This window comes from Rhinoderma darwinii, chromosome 12 (genome assembly GCF_050947455.1).
Source record: "Rhinoderma darwinii isolate aRhiDar2 chromosome 12, aRhiDar2.hap1, whole genome shotgun sequence".
Classification (NCBI taxonomy): domain Eukaryota; kingdom Metazoa; phylum Chordata; class Amphibia; order Anura; family Rhinodermatidae; genus Rhinoderma; species Rhinoderma darwinii.
The window spans coordinates 65,989,539-66,011,012 of NC_134698.1; the positions used below are offsets into that span (position 1 = coordinate 65,989,539).

General features: G+C 42.0%; 1 protein-coding gene across 7 annotated transcripts in view; it reads right to left on the bottom strand.

Annotated features, from left to right (window-relative positions):
* C12H14orf39 (chromosome 12 C14orf39 homolog) overlaps positions 1 to 21,474 on the bottom strand; it is a 57,027-nt gene that overhangs the window by 29,018 nt on the left and 6,535 nt on the right. For 6 of the 7 annotated variants that reach the window (XM_075843689.1, XM_075843692.1, XM_075843687.1 and 3 more), the window contains exons 4-5: positions 17,989 to 18,115; positions 12,729 to 12,818 (exon numbers count right to left, since the gene is read on the bottom strand). In XM_075843689.1, the coding sequence (XP_075699804.1) occupies positions 12,729 to 12,818; positions 17,989 to 18,115 (217 nt within the window). The remainder of the gene's footprint in view (positions 1 to 12,728; positions 12,819 to 17,988; positions 18,116 to 21,474) is intronic. The other variant, XM_075843693.1, reaches the window with a different exon arrangement.

The following is a 21,474-nucleotide window of genomic DNA, read 5'->3' on the forward strand; positions in this document are numbered from 1 at the left end:
CTTTCTAAATCCATGTTTTATCCTTATTTGTACAAATGTGCGCAACCCTAGTACACAATTGTTGCACACTGTGTGGTTATTATTTTTAGGATCAATCGCTGTTTTGCAAAAGTTGATTGCAAATGTTAAGAGTTCAATAATGTTGTAGCCCACTCGAAGAAAAAAAATAAATTTTCCATAATAAATCCAGCCTCTCTTAGGATTCAATTTCCCTTTCACTTGAAAAGGTATGTACTAAACTGAAGAGGCTCCAGAGTGGCTTGCATCAATTCCTCTACCACAATCAACCTCCTGAGACTCACCGGTCCATGTCAAAAAAGCTAGTTTTAAATTGCTCAGTATTATACATTTTATAGAGTGCAATGGCATATATATATATATATATATATATATATATATATATATATATATATCTGAAATTGGTGAAAACATGAAAAACAATTGTTCAATAGTTTGAAATATGTACTTTATTTCTAAACAATATTTTCAGAAGTTAGCCAATGTGATTTATACCTAATATTCAAATTGTGTATATGTTCAGAGAACATTTCAAAACCAACAATCGTACTTATGTGCAATATGTAAAGAATAATATGAATAATATAAACTGTACAGGTTGTTATTACACCGTGTTCCAAATTATTATGCACATTGGATTTAAGTGTCATAAACATTTAATTATTAGTTTTTCAATTAAACTCATGGATGGTATTGTGTCTTAGGGCTCTTTGGATCATTGTAATCAATCTCAGACACCTGTGATAATTAGTTTGCCAGGTGTGCCCAATCAAAGGAAAACTACTTAAGAAGGACATTCCACATTATTAAGCAGGCCACAGGTTTCAAGCAATATGGGAAAGAAAAAGGATCTCTCTGCTGCCGAATAGTGTGAAATAGTGCAATACCTTGGACAAGGTATGAAAACATTGGATATTTCAAGAAAACTTAAGCGTGATCATCGTACTGTGAAAAGATTTGTGGCTAATTCAGAGCACAGACGGGTTCGTTCAGATAAAGGCATAATGAGGAAGGTTTCTGCCAGACAAATTAATAGGATTAGGAGAGCAGCTGCTAAAATGCCATTGCAAAGCTGCAAACAGGTATTTGAAGCCGCTGGTGCCTCTGGAGTCCCGCAAACCTCAAGGTGTAGGATCCTCCAGAGGTTTGCAAGTGTGCATAAAGCTAGTATTCGGCCTACTCTAAACAATGCTCACAAGCAGAAACGGTTGCAGTGGGCTCAGAAATACATGAAGACTAATTTTAAAACCGTGTTGTTTACTGATGAGTGCCGTGCAACCCTGGATGGTCCAGATGGATGGAGTAGTGGATGGTTGGTGAATGGCCACCATGTCCCAACAAGGCTTCGACATCAGCAAGGAGGTGCAGAGTCATGTTTTGGGCTGGAATCATGGGGAGAGAGTTGGTAGACCCCTTTAGGGTCCCTGACGGTGTGAAAATGACCTCTGCAAAGTACATAGAGTTTATGACTGACCACTTTCTTCCGTGGTACAAAAAGAAGAACCGTGCCTTCCGTAGCAAAATTATCTTCATGCATGGCAATGCACCATCTCATGCTGCAAAGAATACCTCTGTGTCATTGGCTGCTATGGGCATAAAAGGAGAGAAACTCATGGTGTGGCCCCCATGTTCCCCTGACCTCAACCCTATTGAGAACCTTTGGAGCATCCTCAAGCAAAATATCTATAAGGGTGGGAGGCAGTTCACATCAAAACAGAAGCTCTGGGAGGCTATTCTGACATCCTGCAAAGATATTCAAGCAGAAACTGTCCAAATACTCACAAATTCAATGGATGCAAGAATTGTGAAGGTGATATCAAAGAAGGGGTCCTATGTTAACATGTAACTTGGCCTGTTAAGTTTTTTTTTTTTGATTGAAAGAGCTTTTGATTTCTGTAAATATGACCTCCTGATGCTGCAAATTCAACAAATCACCATTTTAGTTCTCTTTACAACCTTTAAAATGTTTTGATCTCTGTTAATAATTTGAAACAGTGCATTTTGAGTTTTTTACCTCTAAAAAAAAAAATCTGTTATCATTAGGATATTTGTTCAATAAAATTCGCATTATACTCCAACGGTTGATGGCTTGAAGATTATACTGACTGTCATTTGCATCGACTATTTAGGAAAATCAGCGAAAAATAACATTTGCATAATAATTTGGAACACGGTGTACATTCTGTGAGACCAACCAGCTAAACTGCATGTATTTATTTGTTTAAAGCTGCTTCAATGAAAAACAATGTTCATTAAGCTCGGTTCACACCACGTTTGTGGATTATGTTTATGTACGTATCTTACGACGTACACATCTAACATGCCCATAAACTTTCGTTATCCAAATGTTTGACAAAAGAGGCATAAGATTGTCCGCTATATGCCGGGATATTTTTCTCTACTATATTTGAAAGGTGTAGTGCTTTTTAATACACCTGAAGGTTAAAAATAGATATTGCGCTGTATATGTTTTTTTCCCCCTTTTTTTATGGCAGACATATGCATCTCTATAGACATATACAGTTGTATATATAACCAAAATTTACAGTGGATATAAAAAGTCTACACACCCCTGTTAGGGTATGCTCACACGGCTTATTTTTGGCCGTTTTTCGGCCGAAAAATCGGAAGCAACGCCTCCAAACATCCGCCCATTGTTTTCAATGGGAAAACTGCGTTCTGTTTCGACGGGCCGTTTTTTTACGTACATGTCACTTCTTCAGCTGTTTATGGAGCCGTTTTTTATAGACTCGATAGAAAACAACTCCAAAAACGGCCGTGAAAATCACGAGTGGCTAAAAAAATGTCTGAAGATCAGGAGCTGTTTTCCCTTGAAAACAGCTCCGTATTTTCAAACGTTTTTGAGTTTGCGTGTGAACATACCCTCACAATGCCAGGTTTTTGTCATGTAAAAATATCAGTACAAGATGAATCACTTCAGAACATTTTCCACCTTTAAAGGGGTTTTCCAATACTTTTTTTTTTTTTAATCACTGCAACGCTTCTCAATTTATCTATTAATGCCCCTGAATATCGTTATCTACATTTTTAATTTTTAATTTACCATTATTCTCTATTGTTTCGATTGAGAGGTTTGTTTACCTCTGTGTGTTCATTGTTTTGCTCTTCCGGTCATACAGTTCCCGGCATGCACCGCTTTTGTCCCAACATGCAATGCGCCGGGAGCAGGGACTCATCACGCCCACTACACCCAGCTATACTCAATCTCCATTGCCAATTTACTGCTCTCATTAGATCAGTGAGAGCTAATGATAAACCTGCAACATATCAGTGCTGTACCAAACAACACCCTGTTACATAATGGTTAAAAAAAAACCTTCATTTGACCCCAGAGCCAGAGCCCCAGAGCAGGGCAGAGCGCTAGAATAGGCTCTGCTCTGAGACTCTGGGGAATCCCCTGACATCACTGTCCATATATGGACAGTGTTGTCAGGGGCTTCCCCAGAGCCGGAGTCCCGGGCAGAGCGCTAGTATAGGCTCTACTCCGGGACTCTGTAGAATCCCCTGACATCACTGTCCATATATGGACAGTGATGTCAGGGGATTCCACATCCACAGATGTCAGGGCGAGTCCACTAGCGCTCTATCCGGGACTCCGGCTCTGGGGAAGACCCTGACAACACTGTCCATACATGGACAGTGATGTCAGAGGATTTCACAGAGTCCCGGAGCAGAGCCTATACTAGCGCTCTGCTCGGGACTCCACTCTGGGGAAGACCCTGACAACACTGTCCATATATGGACAGTGATGTCAGTGGATTTCACAGAGTCCCGGAGCAGAGCCTATACTAGCGCTCTGCTTGGGACTCCACTCTGGGGAAGACCCTGACAACACTGTCCATATATGGACAGTGATGTCAGGGGATTCCCCAGAGTCCTGGAGCAGAGCCTATACTAGCGCTCTGTCCGGAACTCTGGCTCTAACCCCAGCGCCGGAGTCCTTGTCAGAGCGCTACTAGCAACTGGCTCTTGACATCACATAATTTCTTCTGATAGTTTTCGGTCCGCTGCTAGGGGGGAGAAAATGACGCTCAGGCGCTATGAGCGCTGGAGTGGGCATGCGTGGTAAACACTGCTAGTGTAGAAACCACGCATGCTCAGAGACTAGCAGTGTTTACCACGCATGCTCAGAGACTAGCAGTGTTTCTCTCCCCTAGCAGCAGACCAGAAACTATCAGAAGAAAGGGAGTATCCGGTCTATTACTTCCCTCAATGTACAGTGACATCAGGAATGACGTACCCGTACGTTGAGCCAGTCGGAAAACGTAACTCAGATCATGGATGGGCTAGCAACGGAAGTAAGGATTTTGCTACTGGAGACGCATCACGTGACTAGCGATGGAATCGGGTGTAAACGTAAGTATATTACAAATTACATTATTTTTATATGTGCAGTGAAATAGAAATTAGTTAATTGGTTCCGGGAAATCCCTTTAATGCAACCCATAATCTGTACAATTCCATTGAAAAAGAAACTGAAATAATTTAGAGTGGAAAAGTAAAAATAATAAAACTACAATAATGTGGTTGCATAAGTGTGAACACCCTCTTATAATTGGGGATGTGGTTGTGTTCAAAATTAGCCAATCACATTTAAACTCATGTTAAATAGTAGTCAGTATACAACTCCCATTATTTAAAGTGATTCTGAGTAACTCCATATAACGTTCAGCTGATCTATTAGGATTTTCCTGACATTTTCTTTGTTGCCAGTGACAGCAAAAGCCATGGTCCATAAAGAGCTTACAACACATCAAAGGGATCTGATAGTTGAAAGGCATCAGTCAGGTGATGGGTACCAAAGAACTTCCAAGGCATTAGATATATCATGGAACACAGTGAAGACGGTCATCAAGAAGTGGATTACATATAGCACAACAGTGACATTACCAAGAACTGGACATCCCTCAAAACTTGATGAAAAGACAAGACGAAAATTCGTCTGAGAGATCTACAGCAACATTAAAGGTGCTGCAGGATTTTCTGGGGGGTACTGGTTGTGTAATGCATGTAACAAAAATCTCCCGTATTCTTCATATATCTGGGCTGTAGGGTAGGGTGGCAAGACGGAAGCCTTTTCTAACAAAGAAAAACATCCAAGCCCGGTTATGTTTTGCAACGACCTACATCAAGTCTGCCAAAAGCATGTGGGAAAACGTGTTATGGTCTGATAAGACAAAGTTTGAACTTTTTGGCCATAATTCCAAAAGGTATGTTTGGCACAGAACTAACACTGCACATCACCAAAGAACACCATACCCACAGTGAAGCATGGTGGAGACAGCATTATTCTTTGGGTCTGTTTTTCTGAAGCCGGAACTGGTGCTTTTGTCAAGGTGGAGGGAATTATGAACAGTTCCAAATATCAGTCAATATTGGCACAAAACCTGCAGGCTCATGCTTAAAAAGATGAAGAGGAAGAGGAATTTCACCTTTCAGCATGACAACGACCCATAGCATACCTCCAAATCATCAAAAGAATGGCTTCACCGGGGTTGGGGGGGGGCGTGGCTTGGACGTGGAGCTAGACTGACACGTTTTGCTGGGGCTCCCATCCCTGCAATATTATCCCCAGCGATCCTCCTGTATGCGGGGTCCCAGCACTCATCCAGGAGGTGAACCCTAACCAGTGGAGGCTGGTGTACCTCTCTAGACCCGTATTGGGGTCTCTGCTCACTTTTGGCAGTTGTGGCCTACTGACCGGCCTGAAGCTGCGGGCTCGAGTAGCGGCAGGCGGTCGGAAGTCAGAGAGGCTGCGTATTGGCGGCTGTTGCATCTCCTCCTGTGTGAGCTCCCTCTGCAGAGAGACGTTCTCCTGGGGTGATAACCCTTTTCCAGCCAGGGTTCTGCAGCCTGAAGTTTTCAGGCCTGGTGTGTGGCTGCATCCCCGGCCTAGATTGATTGAGGTGGCCGGACGCAGGCTACCACCGGCTGGACCGGAACCTTACAGCTTCTCTGGAGCACTAAAGACGCCGAAAACCACCGGCCCAGGACTGTGGGGTCGGTGTGCCTGGTGAACCCTACTTGCCAGCATCAAGGAAGGCCCGGTCGAACATTACGCGGCGGCTCACACTGGTCACGACCGCCATTTTGGATCCATCTCGGCGGTCCTTCCCTGCAACATCTGTAGCCGGACATCCTTGGACTGTATAACGCAGACTGGTGAGTACCCTCCTCGGAGCCACCCTCCCCCCTGCATACCAGCCATGTTGCTATCTGGACTCACTGAGTAGGGTTTCTCCCTGCAGGCCCTCACCTACAACAGGTGATCCAAAAACTCCCTGCCTTGTTGTGCCTAGACGCTCACTGGGTCAGTGCCAATGAACCCCTGCTATATTGATACTGATTTGATGGTCTGATACATCCTGTGGCCTTATCTACACGTACTTCCTCTGTGCTGTCGACCTGATCGTTGCTTTGTTGCCAAGATACCGCATTAACCCTGTTTGTGGGTCACCTGCAAAAGCACAGTTTTTGCTGACCCATCCAACGGGTCCCCCTGCCCGATGAAGACCCCCTTGGGTCCCTATGCCGTATTCACTCCCATGTAATGTAACGCTCCAACATTGTCTGGGTGTTGAATCCCCTCCCAGGGGTCTAACTACGCATTGGTGCTCCATACGCCTGTACTCACAGCTACTTAACTTCCAGTCATGACGCCTCCGAAATCGCAAACTAAATCAGCATCTAAGCTGGACAAGTTTCGCAGAGCGGACTCCCTGGCGTCTACGCCTTCTTCCTCACTGATCGCTAACCAAACTCTGGTGGATTCGGACCAGCCGGCCTCTGCTATATCGGACCCTAATCCTGACACTTTGAAGGTACTGGCGGCCATTCATACTTGTCAAACCACCCTCACCACACGTATTGAGGAGATTACGGTTGATATCTCTCTTCTACGCCAGGATGCGTTGCACACCAGAGAAAGGGTGACGGAGGGGGAAAATAGAGTCAGTACTCTGGAGGACCAAGCCCCACCGCTCACTAGATGTCTTGGCGACATTGAACAGGGCCTCACCAGACTACATCAACACCTGGACCATCAGGGGAACAGACTGAGGCGCTGTAACCTTCACTTTATAAGCTTGCCAGAGGGTTCGGAAGGCTCCTTTCCTGAATCCTTTTTGGAAAATCTGCTCACTACCACCTTCGGGAGGGAGAAATTCTCCGTTATGTTTGCAGTGGAGAGGGCGCATCGTATTCTATCCAAACCTCCATCTCCGTGAGCCCCCCTCCGCACAATTATTGCTAAACTCCTCAACTACCGGGACAGGGATACTAGCCTTAAACTCACAAGAGAAAAAGGATCAATTCCGTATGCCAACTCACAGATCTCAGTTTACCCTGATTTCTCTATTGAGGTCCAGAAAAAGAGAGTTTATTCCTTACTGCCAAGAAAAAACTCAAAGAACTTGATCTCAAATACGCAGTGTTGTACACTGCACGGCTGAAATTTCTGGTGGATGGCTGATCACAATTCTTCACTACTCCCCAGCAAGTCCTCTACTGGTTGGAAACTCATCCTCATGGTCAAGCAGGTTCTCGTCATCCGGATGCCTAATTGCGGACATTTGTAGCTGTGTATCTTTACTGTCCCGTGGTTCCAAGCTTCTAGAACACTTCTCGTCTCTTACATTCTGTGATGGAACTGTGGCTCATTCGTTCACCGTATGGACACCTTCATTCTTCAGTATCCTTTTTCTACCTTGCACCCTACTTTCACATGCTATTTGATAATTACTGTCTGTAATTTGTACTACTGTTGTTACGACTACTTTTAGTTTAAGGGATGCAAGACTTCATAATTGCGTGCATGATAGTAGGGAGGGGGGGGGAGGGATTTGTTTCTCCCCGTTTTTTTTGCATCTTTGTTTCCACAATGCATATCACTTCTCATTTATACAAGTCTCAGGTGTATTATGCCGCTCATTTACTATTATGCCGCTTATTTACTGGTCCGTCCTGAATGGTCGGGCCAAGATTTGCACTTTTGCCTTTTACCATGTCTTCTGACTTAGTGTCCTTTTTAGCTTGGAATGTGAGAGGTCTTCATGACCGCATTAAGAGGGCCCTTGTGTTTCGGTATTTACAAAAGCATGACTGTGATATTATATGCCTTCAGGTGACCCACATGACGGATGACAGGCTCCGTCTTCTAAATAGACCCTGGATTGGTTGGTCATACCATTCCACATTCACTAATTTGGCCAGGGGTGTCTCACTATTGATAAAACGCTCTATCCACTTTCACTTGATAGATATGTCCTCGGACCCGAGTCGTAAATTTGTTCTGATACACTGTCTTCTTTATCATAAGCCATTTATCCAGATAGGGGTTTATGTTCCTCCTCCCTTTTCCCTTGCCACTATTAATGCCATCCTGCCGTTTATAACCAGTCACCCGTCTATGCCTAGTATCTGGCTGGGTGATTTCAACTCCACTTTCAGATAAGCATGTAGACAAGTTCCTCCGCCCTGGCCAAGACAATGTATTTCCGGCTCCCTCCTCCCTCCAGTCTCTCCTTTTAGAGTTCAATATTACAGATGCCTGGAGAACTATAAATCCTCTTACCCGACAATATTCTTGCTTTACTCCATTCGAGGCTTTATCCCGTATTGACTTAATGCTAGTACACACCTCCCTCCTGACGGCTGTGGATTCTGCAGAGTATATTTCCAGGTGTGTTTTGGATCACTCCCCTGGCCGTTTACGTATTAGACTCCCAAATATACCCCAAAAAAATAGATGGCGATTGAACCCCTTCTGGCTGACAATTCTCCCCTCATCTGACTATTTCCAGGCTAAGTGGCATCAGTTTTTTCTTGACAAAGATGGCAGCGCTTCTCCTTTAGTTGTGTGGGACTCCTTCAAGGCGTATGCACGTGGGGCACTCCCTGTGGCAATTAATGACTTGAAAAGAGGTTTGGAGTGTAACGAACTCCAAACGGCCTATGATGCTTAGCAGCCGAACTCCAGTGTATCAACGATACGACCGTGGATCATAAATCGGAATGGATTTGCAAGATCCATTTGCCCGTTTATTACAGCGTATTGAGAGTATACTCACCTCCTTTGTATGGAATAATGGTAGATCTCTGGCAGCTAACCAGCGTCTATACGCCCCATGGGATGAGGGTGGTGTATCTTTTCCTAGTGTTAAATGGTACTATATAGCTATTTAGTCGTCCCACCTGACAAGATGGGGAGCGGCTGAGCGTGTGAGAGTTCAGACCCTACTTATTTCCCCATTTAGTACACATTATGCTCCCCCTTTGCATATTTTGTTTGTGGCCGACTGCATACCGGTGGAAACTTACGTGACCACCCAATCCTGAACCAGGCCCTACTGGTGTGGGATGTGTCCCAGTGCATGTTCTACCCCACAGGCATCACTAGGCACACACCTCTATGGCACTGTAAGGCTCTCCCAGAATTATTACAACAGTCCTTTGATATCCCCTGGAATAGGGATCGTATTTGATATTGAACCCACATGTATTCTGACTCCGGTATTCTGACTCTGGTACGCTCCCCTACTCCCAATTGTTCTCCTATTTGAGGTGTGGTCCTGCCCTAAGATAGCCGGGTTCTGGGATCAAGTTGTCAAATTTCTGAACGATGAGATGTGGTCTCCTGTCCCACTGTGCCCTAAGACCTGTCTATTCACTCCTGAGCCTGCGGAATATGACTCCCGTCATATCCAGAGACATTATATTATGCCAAGAAGATGTTATCCAAAACTTGGTTGTCCTGTCTCTGGTTGGTAGTATGTTACCCCACTAAAAATGGTTATTACAACATAGAAACTGTCCTCTCAAATGCACCAAAATTTGGGATAGATGGCTGTAATCTCCTGCTCACTCCCCCTTGAGGAAGCGAATAATCGCGAAACGCGCGTCGGGGCGCACACACCGATTGTCTGGGAACTCATTAAGACTGTACATGGGTAAGTTTACCATGCCTACTCCTGGAGTTTCAGGGGATGGCTTACTTGTATCTATTTAGTACATCCATGCTTCTTGTCAGGATCAGTTTGACCCTGTAGCAGCCATAACTCTTGCACTGCACTTTCTAAATCATTGATACTCTTGCCTGTAGATTTATACTGGTAAATGGCTTACTACCTATAATCTGGGTTTCCCTGATACATCGTTGTGTTGACATTATTTTGAGTCTCTCCTGTCATATACAGTTTTAAATGTTTGTTGCTATATATATTGAATAAAGGAATTTTTTGATACTCTTTGATATATTTTGGCTCTAAGACTCTGTTTTCTCTTTCTTCTATATATATACTATAGAGTTGCCGTAACTTTAAAAATGGGAGGATGTTTTTTGGAACAATACCTAGCCCAGTAACCTCGTTAGCTTCTGGAAACTTTTGGTTATAATCTCCTGCTACTGTCTGCTCCCCTCAACACAGAATCTCGAACTCGCCCCCGAGCCCTTGATCTGTTTGCTACCACGGATGTGGCTCATATTTGACCCATGTCCAGTTGGCCCCTCTTACATTCCATGTATACATTATACACTATGGACCTCTACTTTTCAACGTGGTATAGCTATAGATCCTGATCTTCCGCTGAATATTACCTGACATGTTTAAGTTCTATTTTTATGCATGTGGAAACTGTCTGAGTTTTAGTTAAAGAGGCTCTGTCACCAGATTATAAGTGCCCTATCTCCTTCATAATCTGATCGACGCTGTAATCTATATAACAACAGTGGTTTTTATTTTTAAAAACTATCAGTTTTGAGCAAGTTATGAGGAATTTTAGATTTATGCTAATTTGTTTATTAATGCCCAACTGGGCGTTTTTTAACTTTTGACGAAGTGGGCATTGCAAAGAATAGTGTATGACGCTGATCAATCAGCATCATACACTTCTCTCCATTCATGTCCATTTGTACTCAGCACAGCGTGATCTCGCGAGATCATGCTGTGCTGTCACGTACACCCACATTAACTTTACTGAAGTGTCTTGAGAGTGAATAGACATCACCTCCAGCCAGGACGCTTCGGTAAAGTTTGTAAATCCTGACACTTCGGTAAAGTTTGTGTGGGACTTAATCACAGTACAGCGTGATCTCGCGAGATCACGCTGTGAATGAATACACAGCGTGATCTCGCGAGATCACGCTGTGCTGTGTGAGTAAGTCCCACAAAAACTTTACCGAAGTGTCAATAGTGTGAATAGACATCGCGTCCTGGCTGGAGGCAATGTCTATTGTGTAAAATTACCAGATACCCTTCTCGCTTTGTATGCTATTGTTTTGTATGACATTTCTTTTCTCGATAACTTTCATTGCCCTACTTGGTCGTACCATATGATTCTTCTGATACATTGCTGTATTGAATTACTGTGTTCTTTTTACTTGCAGTGGACATGTTGTCTACACTTCTCAATGCTCTGCATTTACTTCTGATGTTTTACAATAAACTTTATTTGTGAATTAAAAAAAAAAAAAGAATGGCTTCACCAAAAGAAGATCAATGTCAGAGCCCAGACCTGAATCCCATTGAAAATCTGTGGGGTGACCTCAAGAGGGCTGTACATGGGAGATGCCCTCGCAATCTGACAGATTTGTAGCGCTTTTGCAAGGAAAATTAGGCAACAATTGCCAAGTCAAGATGTGCCATGCTGATAGACTTCTACCCAAAAAGACTGAATGCTGTCATAAAGTCAAAGGAAAATTCAACAAAGTATTAGTTTAAGGGTGTGAATATTTATGCAACCACATTATTTTTGTTCTTTATTTTTATTTTTCCACCCTAAAAGATTTCAGTCTTGGACTGGTTTTGTAACATGACAAAAACATGGCATTTTAACAGGGGTGTGTAGACTTTTTATATCTACTGTATATGGGAGTATCAAAAAGTATGACAAAATCTTTATTAGACAAAAAATACAAAACATATATGATTAAAAAGGTCCACGGACACACTAAAAGAGGACTGCCAAATCACAAGCGCAGATACATATACAGATAACCGGAAGCAGAACATAGAAGTATTTTTTGCATAGCATACAGTAGTATAGTTACAAAGTAGTCCAAAGACCCATCACATAAATCAAATGTAAATGATCATACTAACCCATAATAAAGTGCGCACCCCCAGACGAAGACAAGCTCGCCGAAAAGTGCGTCGGGGTAAACGCCAAACCTTTTGCACTGCATCTGCACTTTATGGGTTAGTATGATAAATTACATTTGATTTATATAATAGGTCTTTGGACTACTTTGTAACTTCACTACTGTATGCTATACAAAAATACTTCTATATCATGCTACTGGTTATATGTATATTTATTTGAGCCTGTGATTTGGCGGTCCTCTTTTAGTGTGACCGTGGACCTTTTTAATCATATATGTTTTGTATTTTTTGTCTAATAAAGATTTTGTCATACTTTTTGATACTCCCATATTGCTATTTGCATCCTTTCTATGCTTCTTTGGTTATATATTTAATCTTGATGCGGGCAATACACATGAATGTGTCTCCTTGATCGCCTCCTACAAGTTATTGACATAGTAAATATTTATTTGATGGTGATAACTACTATACTCTTTTAGTTATATACAGTTGTATATGTCTGGGGCATTCATGAGGTGGACTGTTTGAATTGGTTTTGCTAAACAAAATCCACAAACGTGGTGTGAACCTAGTCTAATATAAGTTCCATACTTATCGTTTTCAGATGTATTTATTGCATTTTCCAACTGAATTTGAAGAAATTCTTCTTCTCTTTCAAGCACTGCAGACATCGATGAGCACCTGAGACAGTAAGATGCAAAAAGTTTAATTTTAAAATTCATTTCACTACGAATTTTCCCAGTGGTTTGCACTGTTGTTTTGCCGCACTGGGGTCCTGGGTTAGAATCCGACCAAGGACAATATTTGCATGGATTTCGAAAGTTCTGCCCATGTTTGCATGAATTTTTTCTTGGTATTCCAGTTTCCTCCCACACTCGAAAAAAACTTACAGCGTGTATGTGCTTGAGATTATATAGATTGAGAGCCCCATTGGGGAAATGGAGTGATGTGAATGGTGACAATCTCTAAACAGTGCTGCGGAATATTTTGGCACAAGATAAGCAATGGAAATAAATAGGTTTGCATTTAGTGGGGAGGAATGCCTTTAAATAAGGGATAAAGAAAACATTTTATAGGATTACATTACTAGGGTTTAGGACCTAAAGTGAAGCCCTGCATTGCAAGCACATCCGATTAAATTAGGGAATTAAAACCACCAAAAAGGCCAAACTTACTAGGTAGGTGGGTGGGTGAAAACCCGTTCCCATCAGGACGCAGACGGGTCAAAGAATGCTGCAGAAGGAGTGTGCATTAAATAGTGATAGCCCCTCCCACTAGTCTTGAGGGGAGTGGCGAACTAAGTGCTCAAAGGTGTGCAATAAATGAGTGTCAGTGTGGTGCTAGGGTGTGAATAGATGGTAAAAAATAAATATGTATGTATGAAAGTGTCAGAACTGTGTAATAATGTAATAAAAATAAATAAATAAATAAATGTGATGAATAGGGGTCAGTGCTGTGAATAGTACATGGGGTGTCAGTACTATGTGTAATACGTGGAGGGATAATGTGCTGGTCGTCAGGCATGGCGTAACTTGCCGAAAAACAGCCTATTTGTAACGCCGCTAGTGTTAGCTAAAGCGGGCTGCTCTGCATTCCAAACCAAACGCCAGCACATCATGCCCTCCCAGCATATAAGACCCGGCTGCGTCCTGAAAAAATGTGTAGTATACGTAGTAAGAAATATCCATGAAACATGGGGTATTAGTTGTTATTTTGGCCAAAATACGCAAAGCTCGCAACCCAACGTCAAGGGTCCCCAGTGCCTTGCGAGTCCCTAACCAGAACTTTACGTTCCTAATTTAAAAACACAAACAGAAAAAATGGGACATAGATATCAAAACCACCAAAAAGGCCAAACTTACTAGGTAGGTGGGTGGGTGAAAACCCGTTCCCATCAGGACGCAGACGGGTCAAAGAATGCTGCAGAAGGAGTGTGCATTAAATAGTGATAGCCCCTCCCACTAGTCTTGAGGGGAGTGGCGAACTAAGTGCTCAAAGGTGTGCAATAAATGAGTGTCAGTGTGGTGCTAGGGTGTGAATAGATGGTAAAAAATAAATATGTATGTATGAAAGTGTCAGAACTGTGTAATAATGTAATAAAAATAAATAAATAAATAAATGTGATGAATAGGGGTCAGTGCTGTGAATAGTACATGGGGTGTCAGTACTATGTGTAATACGTGGAGGGATAATGTGCTGGTCGTCAGGCATGGCGTAACTTGCCGAAAAACAGCCTATTTGTAACGCCGCTAGTGTTAGCTAAAGCGGGCTGCTCTGCATTCCAAACCAAACGCCAGCACATCATGCCCTCCCAGCATATAAGACCCGGCTGCGTCCTGAAAAAATGTGTAGTATACGTAGTAAGAAATATCCATGAAACATGGGGTATTAGTTGTTATTTTGGCCAAAATACGCAAAGCTCGCAACCCAACGTCAAGGGTCCCCAGTGCCTTGCGAGTCCCTAACCAGAACTTTACGTTCCTAATTTAAAAACACAAACAGAAAAAATGGGACATAGATATCAAAACCACCAAAAAGGCCAAACTTACTAGGTAGGTGGGTGGGTGAAAACCCGTTCCCATCAGGACGCAGACGGGTCAAAGAATGCTGCAGAAGGAGTGTGCATTAAATAGTGATAGCCCCTCCCACTAGTCTTGAGGGGAGTGGCGAACTAAGTGCTCAAAGGTGTGCAATAAATGAGTGTCAGTGTGGTGCTAGGGTGTGAATAGATGGTAAAAAATAAATATGTATGTATGAAAGTGTCAGAACTGTGTAATAATGTAATAAAAATAAATAAATAAATAAATGTGATGAATAGGGGTCAGTGCTGTGAATAGTACATGGGGTGTCAGTACTATGTGTAATACGTGGAGGGATAATGTGCTGGTCGTCAGGCATGGCGTAACTTGCCGAAAAACAGCCTAACGTAAAGTTCTGGTTAGGGACTCGCAAGGCACTGGGGACCCTTGACGTTGGGTTGCGAGCTTTGCGTATTTTGGCCAAAATAACAACTAATACCCCATGTTTCATGGATATTTCTTACTACGTATACTACACATTTTTTCAGGACGCAGCCGGGTCTTATATGCTGGGAGGGCATGATGTGCTGGCGTTTGGTTTGGAATGCAGAGCAGCCCGCTTTAGCTAACACTAGCGGCGTTACAAATAGGCTGTTTTTCGGCAAGTTACGCCATGCCTGACGACCAGCACATTATCCCTCCACGTATTACACATAGTACTGACACCCCATGTACTATTCACAGCACTGACCCCTATTCATCACATTTATTTATTTATTTATTTTTATTACATTATTACACAGTTCTGACACTTTCATACATACATATTTATTTTTTACCATCTATTCACACCCTAGCACCACACTGACACTCATTTATTGCACACCTTTGAGCACTTAGTTCGCCACTCCCCTCAAGACTAGTGGGAGGGGCTATCACTATTTAATGCACACTCCTTCTGCAGCATTCTTTGACCCGTCTGCGTCCTGATGGGAACGGGTTTTCACCCACCCACCTACCTAGTAAGTTTGGCCTTTTTGGTGGTTTTGATATCTATGTCCCATTTTTTCTGTTTGTGTTTTTAAATTAGGGAATTATCATAGCATCAATTCCTTAAAAGGTGTCCTGCACTCTGGATATCTGCTACTTGATTGAAGGGTCCCTTGCCAATCAACTGATCACAAAGTGTCCCCCTGCTGGGACCCCCAGCGATCAGTTGTAATCTGTGGGGAAACTTGGCAGTAAAATAACTACCTGCAAGAACGATTAAAAATAAATTTTATTAAGTAATTATTACTAAAATGGGCTATTTGCCAATTGTTTCTGGTAACAGGCAAAAGCAGAAAGTATCAGACTGAGGAGAGAGTGCGAGTAAATAGGAGCATCAGCTAAATTACAATATTTCCTAAACTCTATCTCATTCAACAGTAACTCACTGATACAAGCTGCCAATAATGATTTGCAACTAACTTGCATGAAGTGTCCCTACGCGTTTCTACACTCAATTCATCTAACGAGTGCGTCCTCAGGGGTCACAGACCATATTTTGTTAGAAAGCACCGGGCAGTCCTATCCAGTGTTATAGGACAAAACCTAGTGTGTGCATATCACAATAAATTGTATACTGACGGATAGCACTGAAAAGTGCTGTATCGTGCGAACGACACTGAAACCCGGCAGTAAGTGTTTAATTTCCCCGCAGCGCCACCACAGTATAAATTAAGCATTGCACAGTGCCTATTCAAATAAATAGGTTGTCTGTTTAATGCAGTACAGGACAGGTCCTTCAGAGCGAGAGAAGCACTTTGTAACTAGTCTCCACTCTGACCAAGAGATGAGGATACTGGTTGCAGACCCCTTTCTATTAACACAGAATTTCCTAATAGTGTAAATAAAAATGGGTTTTCTAAATTGGAAAACCTCTTTAATATAATATTACGTAATCTGTCCCTTTACAGTATGGGTGCTTATAAAAATAAAATAAAAAACACTAAAGGACTGAACTTGTCACCCCCAGAATACAAATGCCATTTATGGTAGTCTGTATTCTGTCAATGTACTGCTTAGAGGGGCTGTCACACCGTGTAACCTTTCAGAAATCCATGAACAGAATTCTACCATAAGCAGCAGCATTTGGGATAAACAGATGATAGACTGGTCTCTAAGCAGCACAAAATGTATGACTTTTAAAATCAAAGTTAAATCAGAACCTTCTGGATTCAGTCACAATAAACTATGTACTTAAGAATTTAACGATTGTGGAGGAGAAAACCTGAACCCATAATGGAATCGGTGGTATGTATGGGTAGTCATGCCCTGAGTCTAGGTCAATTTAAATCTAATGTACACAATGAATTCAGGCCCATTAACATAGGCCAATGGTCGGGTGATCATTCCCAATCATTGGCCCATGTAAACAGAAAAACGATCAGCCAATGAACGAGCAAACGCTTGTTTCTCAGCTGATCGCTTCTTTTCCGCAGCCCATCGTTGTTGTCAGCACATCTCTCGCTGTAAACAGGGGATGTGCTGCTGACAATATGTAAACGGTATGGGGATTGAACGATCATGTAAATGATCGTTCGTCCATGTAGAGTTTACATGGGCCCATTTAAAGATCCTTTGAACGAGCACCGATCAACCTGTTATTATTCGCGCTCATTATGGCCCAAAATCAGTCCATGTAAACCAGCCTTTACATGCAATGAAAACTCTTTCTTATGCCTTACTTATTTGTTATTTTATTACATTCAAAACAACTTGCCTGTTTTCTGTCTGATTGTTCCTTCTACTGAAATAGAAACTTTTAGAAACTTTTTTTTCACAGATGGCTCTTATATGGTGCATTCGAACCTCCATGAAGGCGTACACGGAAGACCCAGTGATGTGTTACATACTCAGTAACTGGGTGAACAAAGGCAGCTGCCCGTAAGTTCCAAAATGACTCGCCATGCTAAGGCCTCCTTCACATAGGTTTTGTTCATAGGTTTGATGCATTTTTATGTCTTTTTTTTTTTATTGTGTAATTTTGTACAGGTGTTTTTCCAGGTATCTATTGAAAAGCCTATTAATAAAAACGCCTGAAAAAACTCCATACCATGCTGTATTTTTCTAAAAACAAAACTGATTTTTAAAAAATGCCACAAACCAAAAAGCTATGTATAGAGACATTCTCATATTTTACGATAGAATTTTAATTAACATCCATCCACAGCTGCCAGTTACAGTAGAAAATGCAGATATGAAGCATAAACATCCGATCTCAAAAATTAAATACTGTGTAGACTGAGAGGTAATTTTACTAGTTAGAAGTACCATTGTTTTATACTTACGTAACAAGGTTATCACTGTTGTTTCTATTATATTTTTGTAGGTCCAAAATAATTTCATCACTTAAGCTTATGTCCTTTTTTAAGGCCAGAACCTGCTGTTTTTCATGTAGTATTTTAACACCATAACCTACAAGTAAAGAAATAGCATAATGAAACTGACTAAGGCCCAGTTCACGTTTTTTTACGCTAATTTTTACGCGGAAACCGCGTCAGAATCAGTGCCAAAAAATGTCCGAGACTGCCTCCCATTGATTTCAATGGGAAGCGGAGGCGTTTTCTTCCACGGCGGGTTTTAGCCACTCACGGTAAAAAAAGCGTCTCTTTCTTGCCGCTGTTCCGCGCAAGAAGTTGCAGGCAGGTCATAATTGCAACCTGCAAGTTTTTTCTGTCTGCAAAAAAACTCAGTATGAACAGGGTCTTAGGAAACATACATATATATGATCTATTCCTAGAAGCATTTAACTGACAATTAAATCTTTTAAATATTTCCTATAGGCTGACGCAAATCTGTATCACTGCCTGTGGACATGCCCGGTGATACAACAATTTTGGGATAGAATAAGAACTTTTACTTTAACACACCTGACTAACTTCGTTCCTAATGATGCCTTGTGGGCTATTTTTGGATATCTGGACAAAAGATGTTGTAACTATACATGGGGAGCAGGTAAATTATTGCATATGACAGCGGCAGCGGGTGTAAAATCTATTTTGCACACTTGGTTGCAAAAACGAGTGCCGCCGTTCCAATTGTTTTTGGATAAATTCACATTTTTGTTCAGGATGGACTGGACGGAAACCTCAATACGTAAGACGGTGCTCATAGAATCTTTTTTTGACACTTGGGGAAGTTTTATCTCTGTTCTTCCACAACGAGTTAGGGAGGCTATCAAGACCAATTTGCAGAGCACTGTGTGGTACCAGGAAAGGGTATTGATGGGATCACCACCGATGTCATAATAACAATATATGTGAAACCCGGACCTACGTTTTGGAACCTGTTAGGCAGGACCGCAGGTTTCCCATTAATACACTCTGGGGCTGAAATCCTAGCAGATCTGTCACTTAAATATGAAGCAATAATTAAGGACAGCACATTATAAGTACTGCAAATTCTGGCTAAAAAAAACCAAAACATGTTGGTTGCCCCTTCTGAATTACTGAAGCTCCTAATAAATTTACTGTCAGCAAGTTCAATCAATAATGTTTTGAATGGAAATACATTTAATCCCTTCTCGACATTTGACAAATATTTAACCCCTTCTTGACATTTGATAAACGCCTAGATGCCACGGTCAAGAAGCAACTGCAGCATGTAAGCCGTTAGATGGAGGGGAGCCACCTTCCGTCACCCCAATGAGATTGCAGGGTGCCGATGGTTTTTATGGCAGTCTGGATGGGGGCCAAATGAAGACCCCCAGGTCTTCCATCTTGGTCCTCCTATTAAGCCAGTAGATGGGAAAAGGCACTCTACACAGCAATACATATGTATTGCAGTGTATTGTGCAAGCAATCTAATGATTGCATGTTCAAGTCCCCTAGCATGACTATAATAAAAATGCAATATTTGTTAAATAACGTTTTTAGGAATATAAAAAAAAAATGAAACATGGCTGCGACGGAAAGGGGTTAAAGTATGCAACAACAGCCAAGTAACAAATGAGGTAAAATGGCGAGTTTAGTGTGATAAACAAAAAACACTTGTGACCCAGCGAAAATACAGTTAGGTCCAGAACTATTTGGATAGTGACAAAAGTTTTGGCATTTTAGCTGTTTACCAAAACATATTGAATATACAGTTATATAATCAATAGGGGCTTAAAGTGCAGACTCTCAGATTTAATTTGAGGGTATTCACATCCTAATTTGAGGAAGGGTTTGGGAATTACAGCTCTTTAATATGTAGCTGACTCTTTTTCATGGGATCAAAGGTAATTGGACAATTATCTTAAAAGCTATTTAATGGGCTGCGTGCACTATTCCCTCGTTAATCCATCAGCAAATAAGCAGGTAAAAGGTCTGGAGTTGATTCCAGGTGTGGCATTTGCATTTGGAAGCTGTTGCTGTGAACCCAACATGAGGTCAAAGGAGCTCTCAATGTAAGTGAAACAGACCATCGTTAGGCTGAAAAAAAATGAAGAAATCCGTCAGAGAGATAGCACAAATGTTAGGAGTAGCCAAACAAACAGTTTGGTACGTTCGTGAAAAAAAAGCGCACTGGTGATCTCGTGAACTCCAAAAAACCTGGAAGTCCATGGATACAACAGTGGCGGATGATCGCAGAATCTTTTCCATGGTGAAGAAGCATCTACCCAAGTGAAGAACACTCTCCTGGAAGTAGGTGGATCAGAATCTAAGTCTAATATAAAGAGAAGACTTCATGAGAGCAAATACGGAGGGTTCACCACAAGGTGCAAACCATTAATCAGCCTCGAAAATAGAAAGGCCAGATTAGACTTTGCCAAACAACATCTAAAGAAGCCGCCCAGTTCCTTGAACAGCATGAAACTAAGATCAACCTGTACCAGAATGGTGGGAGGAAGAAAGTATGCAGAAGGCTTGGAAAGGCTCGTGATCCAAAGCACACCACATCCTCTGTAAAACATGGTGGAGGCAGTGTGATGGCATGGTGGGGGCAGTGTGATGCCATGGGCATGCATGGCTGCCAAAGGCATTGGATCCCTAGTGTTTATTGATGATGTGACTGAAGACAGAAGCAGCCGGATGAATTCTGAAGTGTTCAGGGATTTACTTTCTGCTCAGATTCAACCAAATGCAGCAAGGATGGTTGGACGTCTCGTCACAGTACAGAGGGACAATGACCCAAAACATACTGTGAAAGCAACCCAGGAGTTTTTTAAGGCAAAGAAGTGGAATATTCTGCAATGGCCGAGTCAATCACGAGATCTCAACCCGACCGAGCTGCATTTCACTTGCTTAAGACAAAACTTAAGGCAGAAAGACCCACAAGCAAGCAACAACTGAAGACAGCATCAGTAAAGGCCGGGCAAAGCATCACAGAGGAGGAAACCCAGCGCTTGGTGATGTCCATGGGTTCCAGACTTCACACAGTCATTGGTAATGTTACTTTGTCCAATTACTTTTGAGCCCCTGAAATGAGGAGGCTGTGTAGAAAAATGGTTACAATTCCTAAACGTTTCACAGGATATTTTTGTTCAACCCCTTGAATTAAACCTGAAAGTCTCCACTTCAATTGCATCTCAGTTGTTTCATTTCAAATCCAATGTGGTGGCATGCGGAGCCCAAATCATGAAGATTGTGTCACTGTCCAAATAATTCTGGACCTAACAGTAGTTAGTTATAGCACAGAAAGAAGATTAATCCTGAATGCATTCAGGGAAGTGAATCAAAACACGCCTTATACAAATATCAATGTTGTATACTGCTAGCTGCTATATCTGTGGGCAGCAAATAAGGAACCGTGAATCGAAATATGTAATTTTTATTTCATGCAGTATTTCTGTG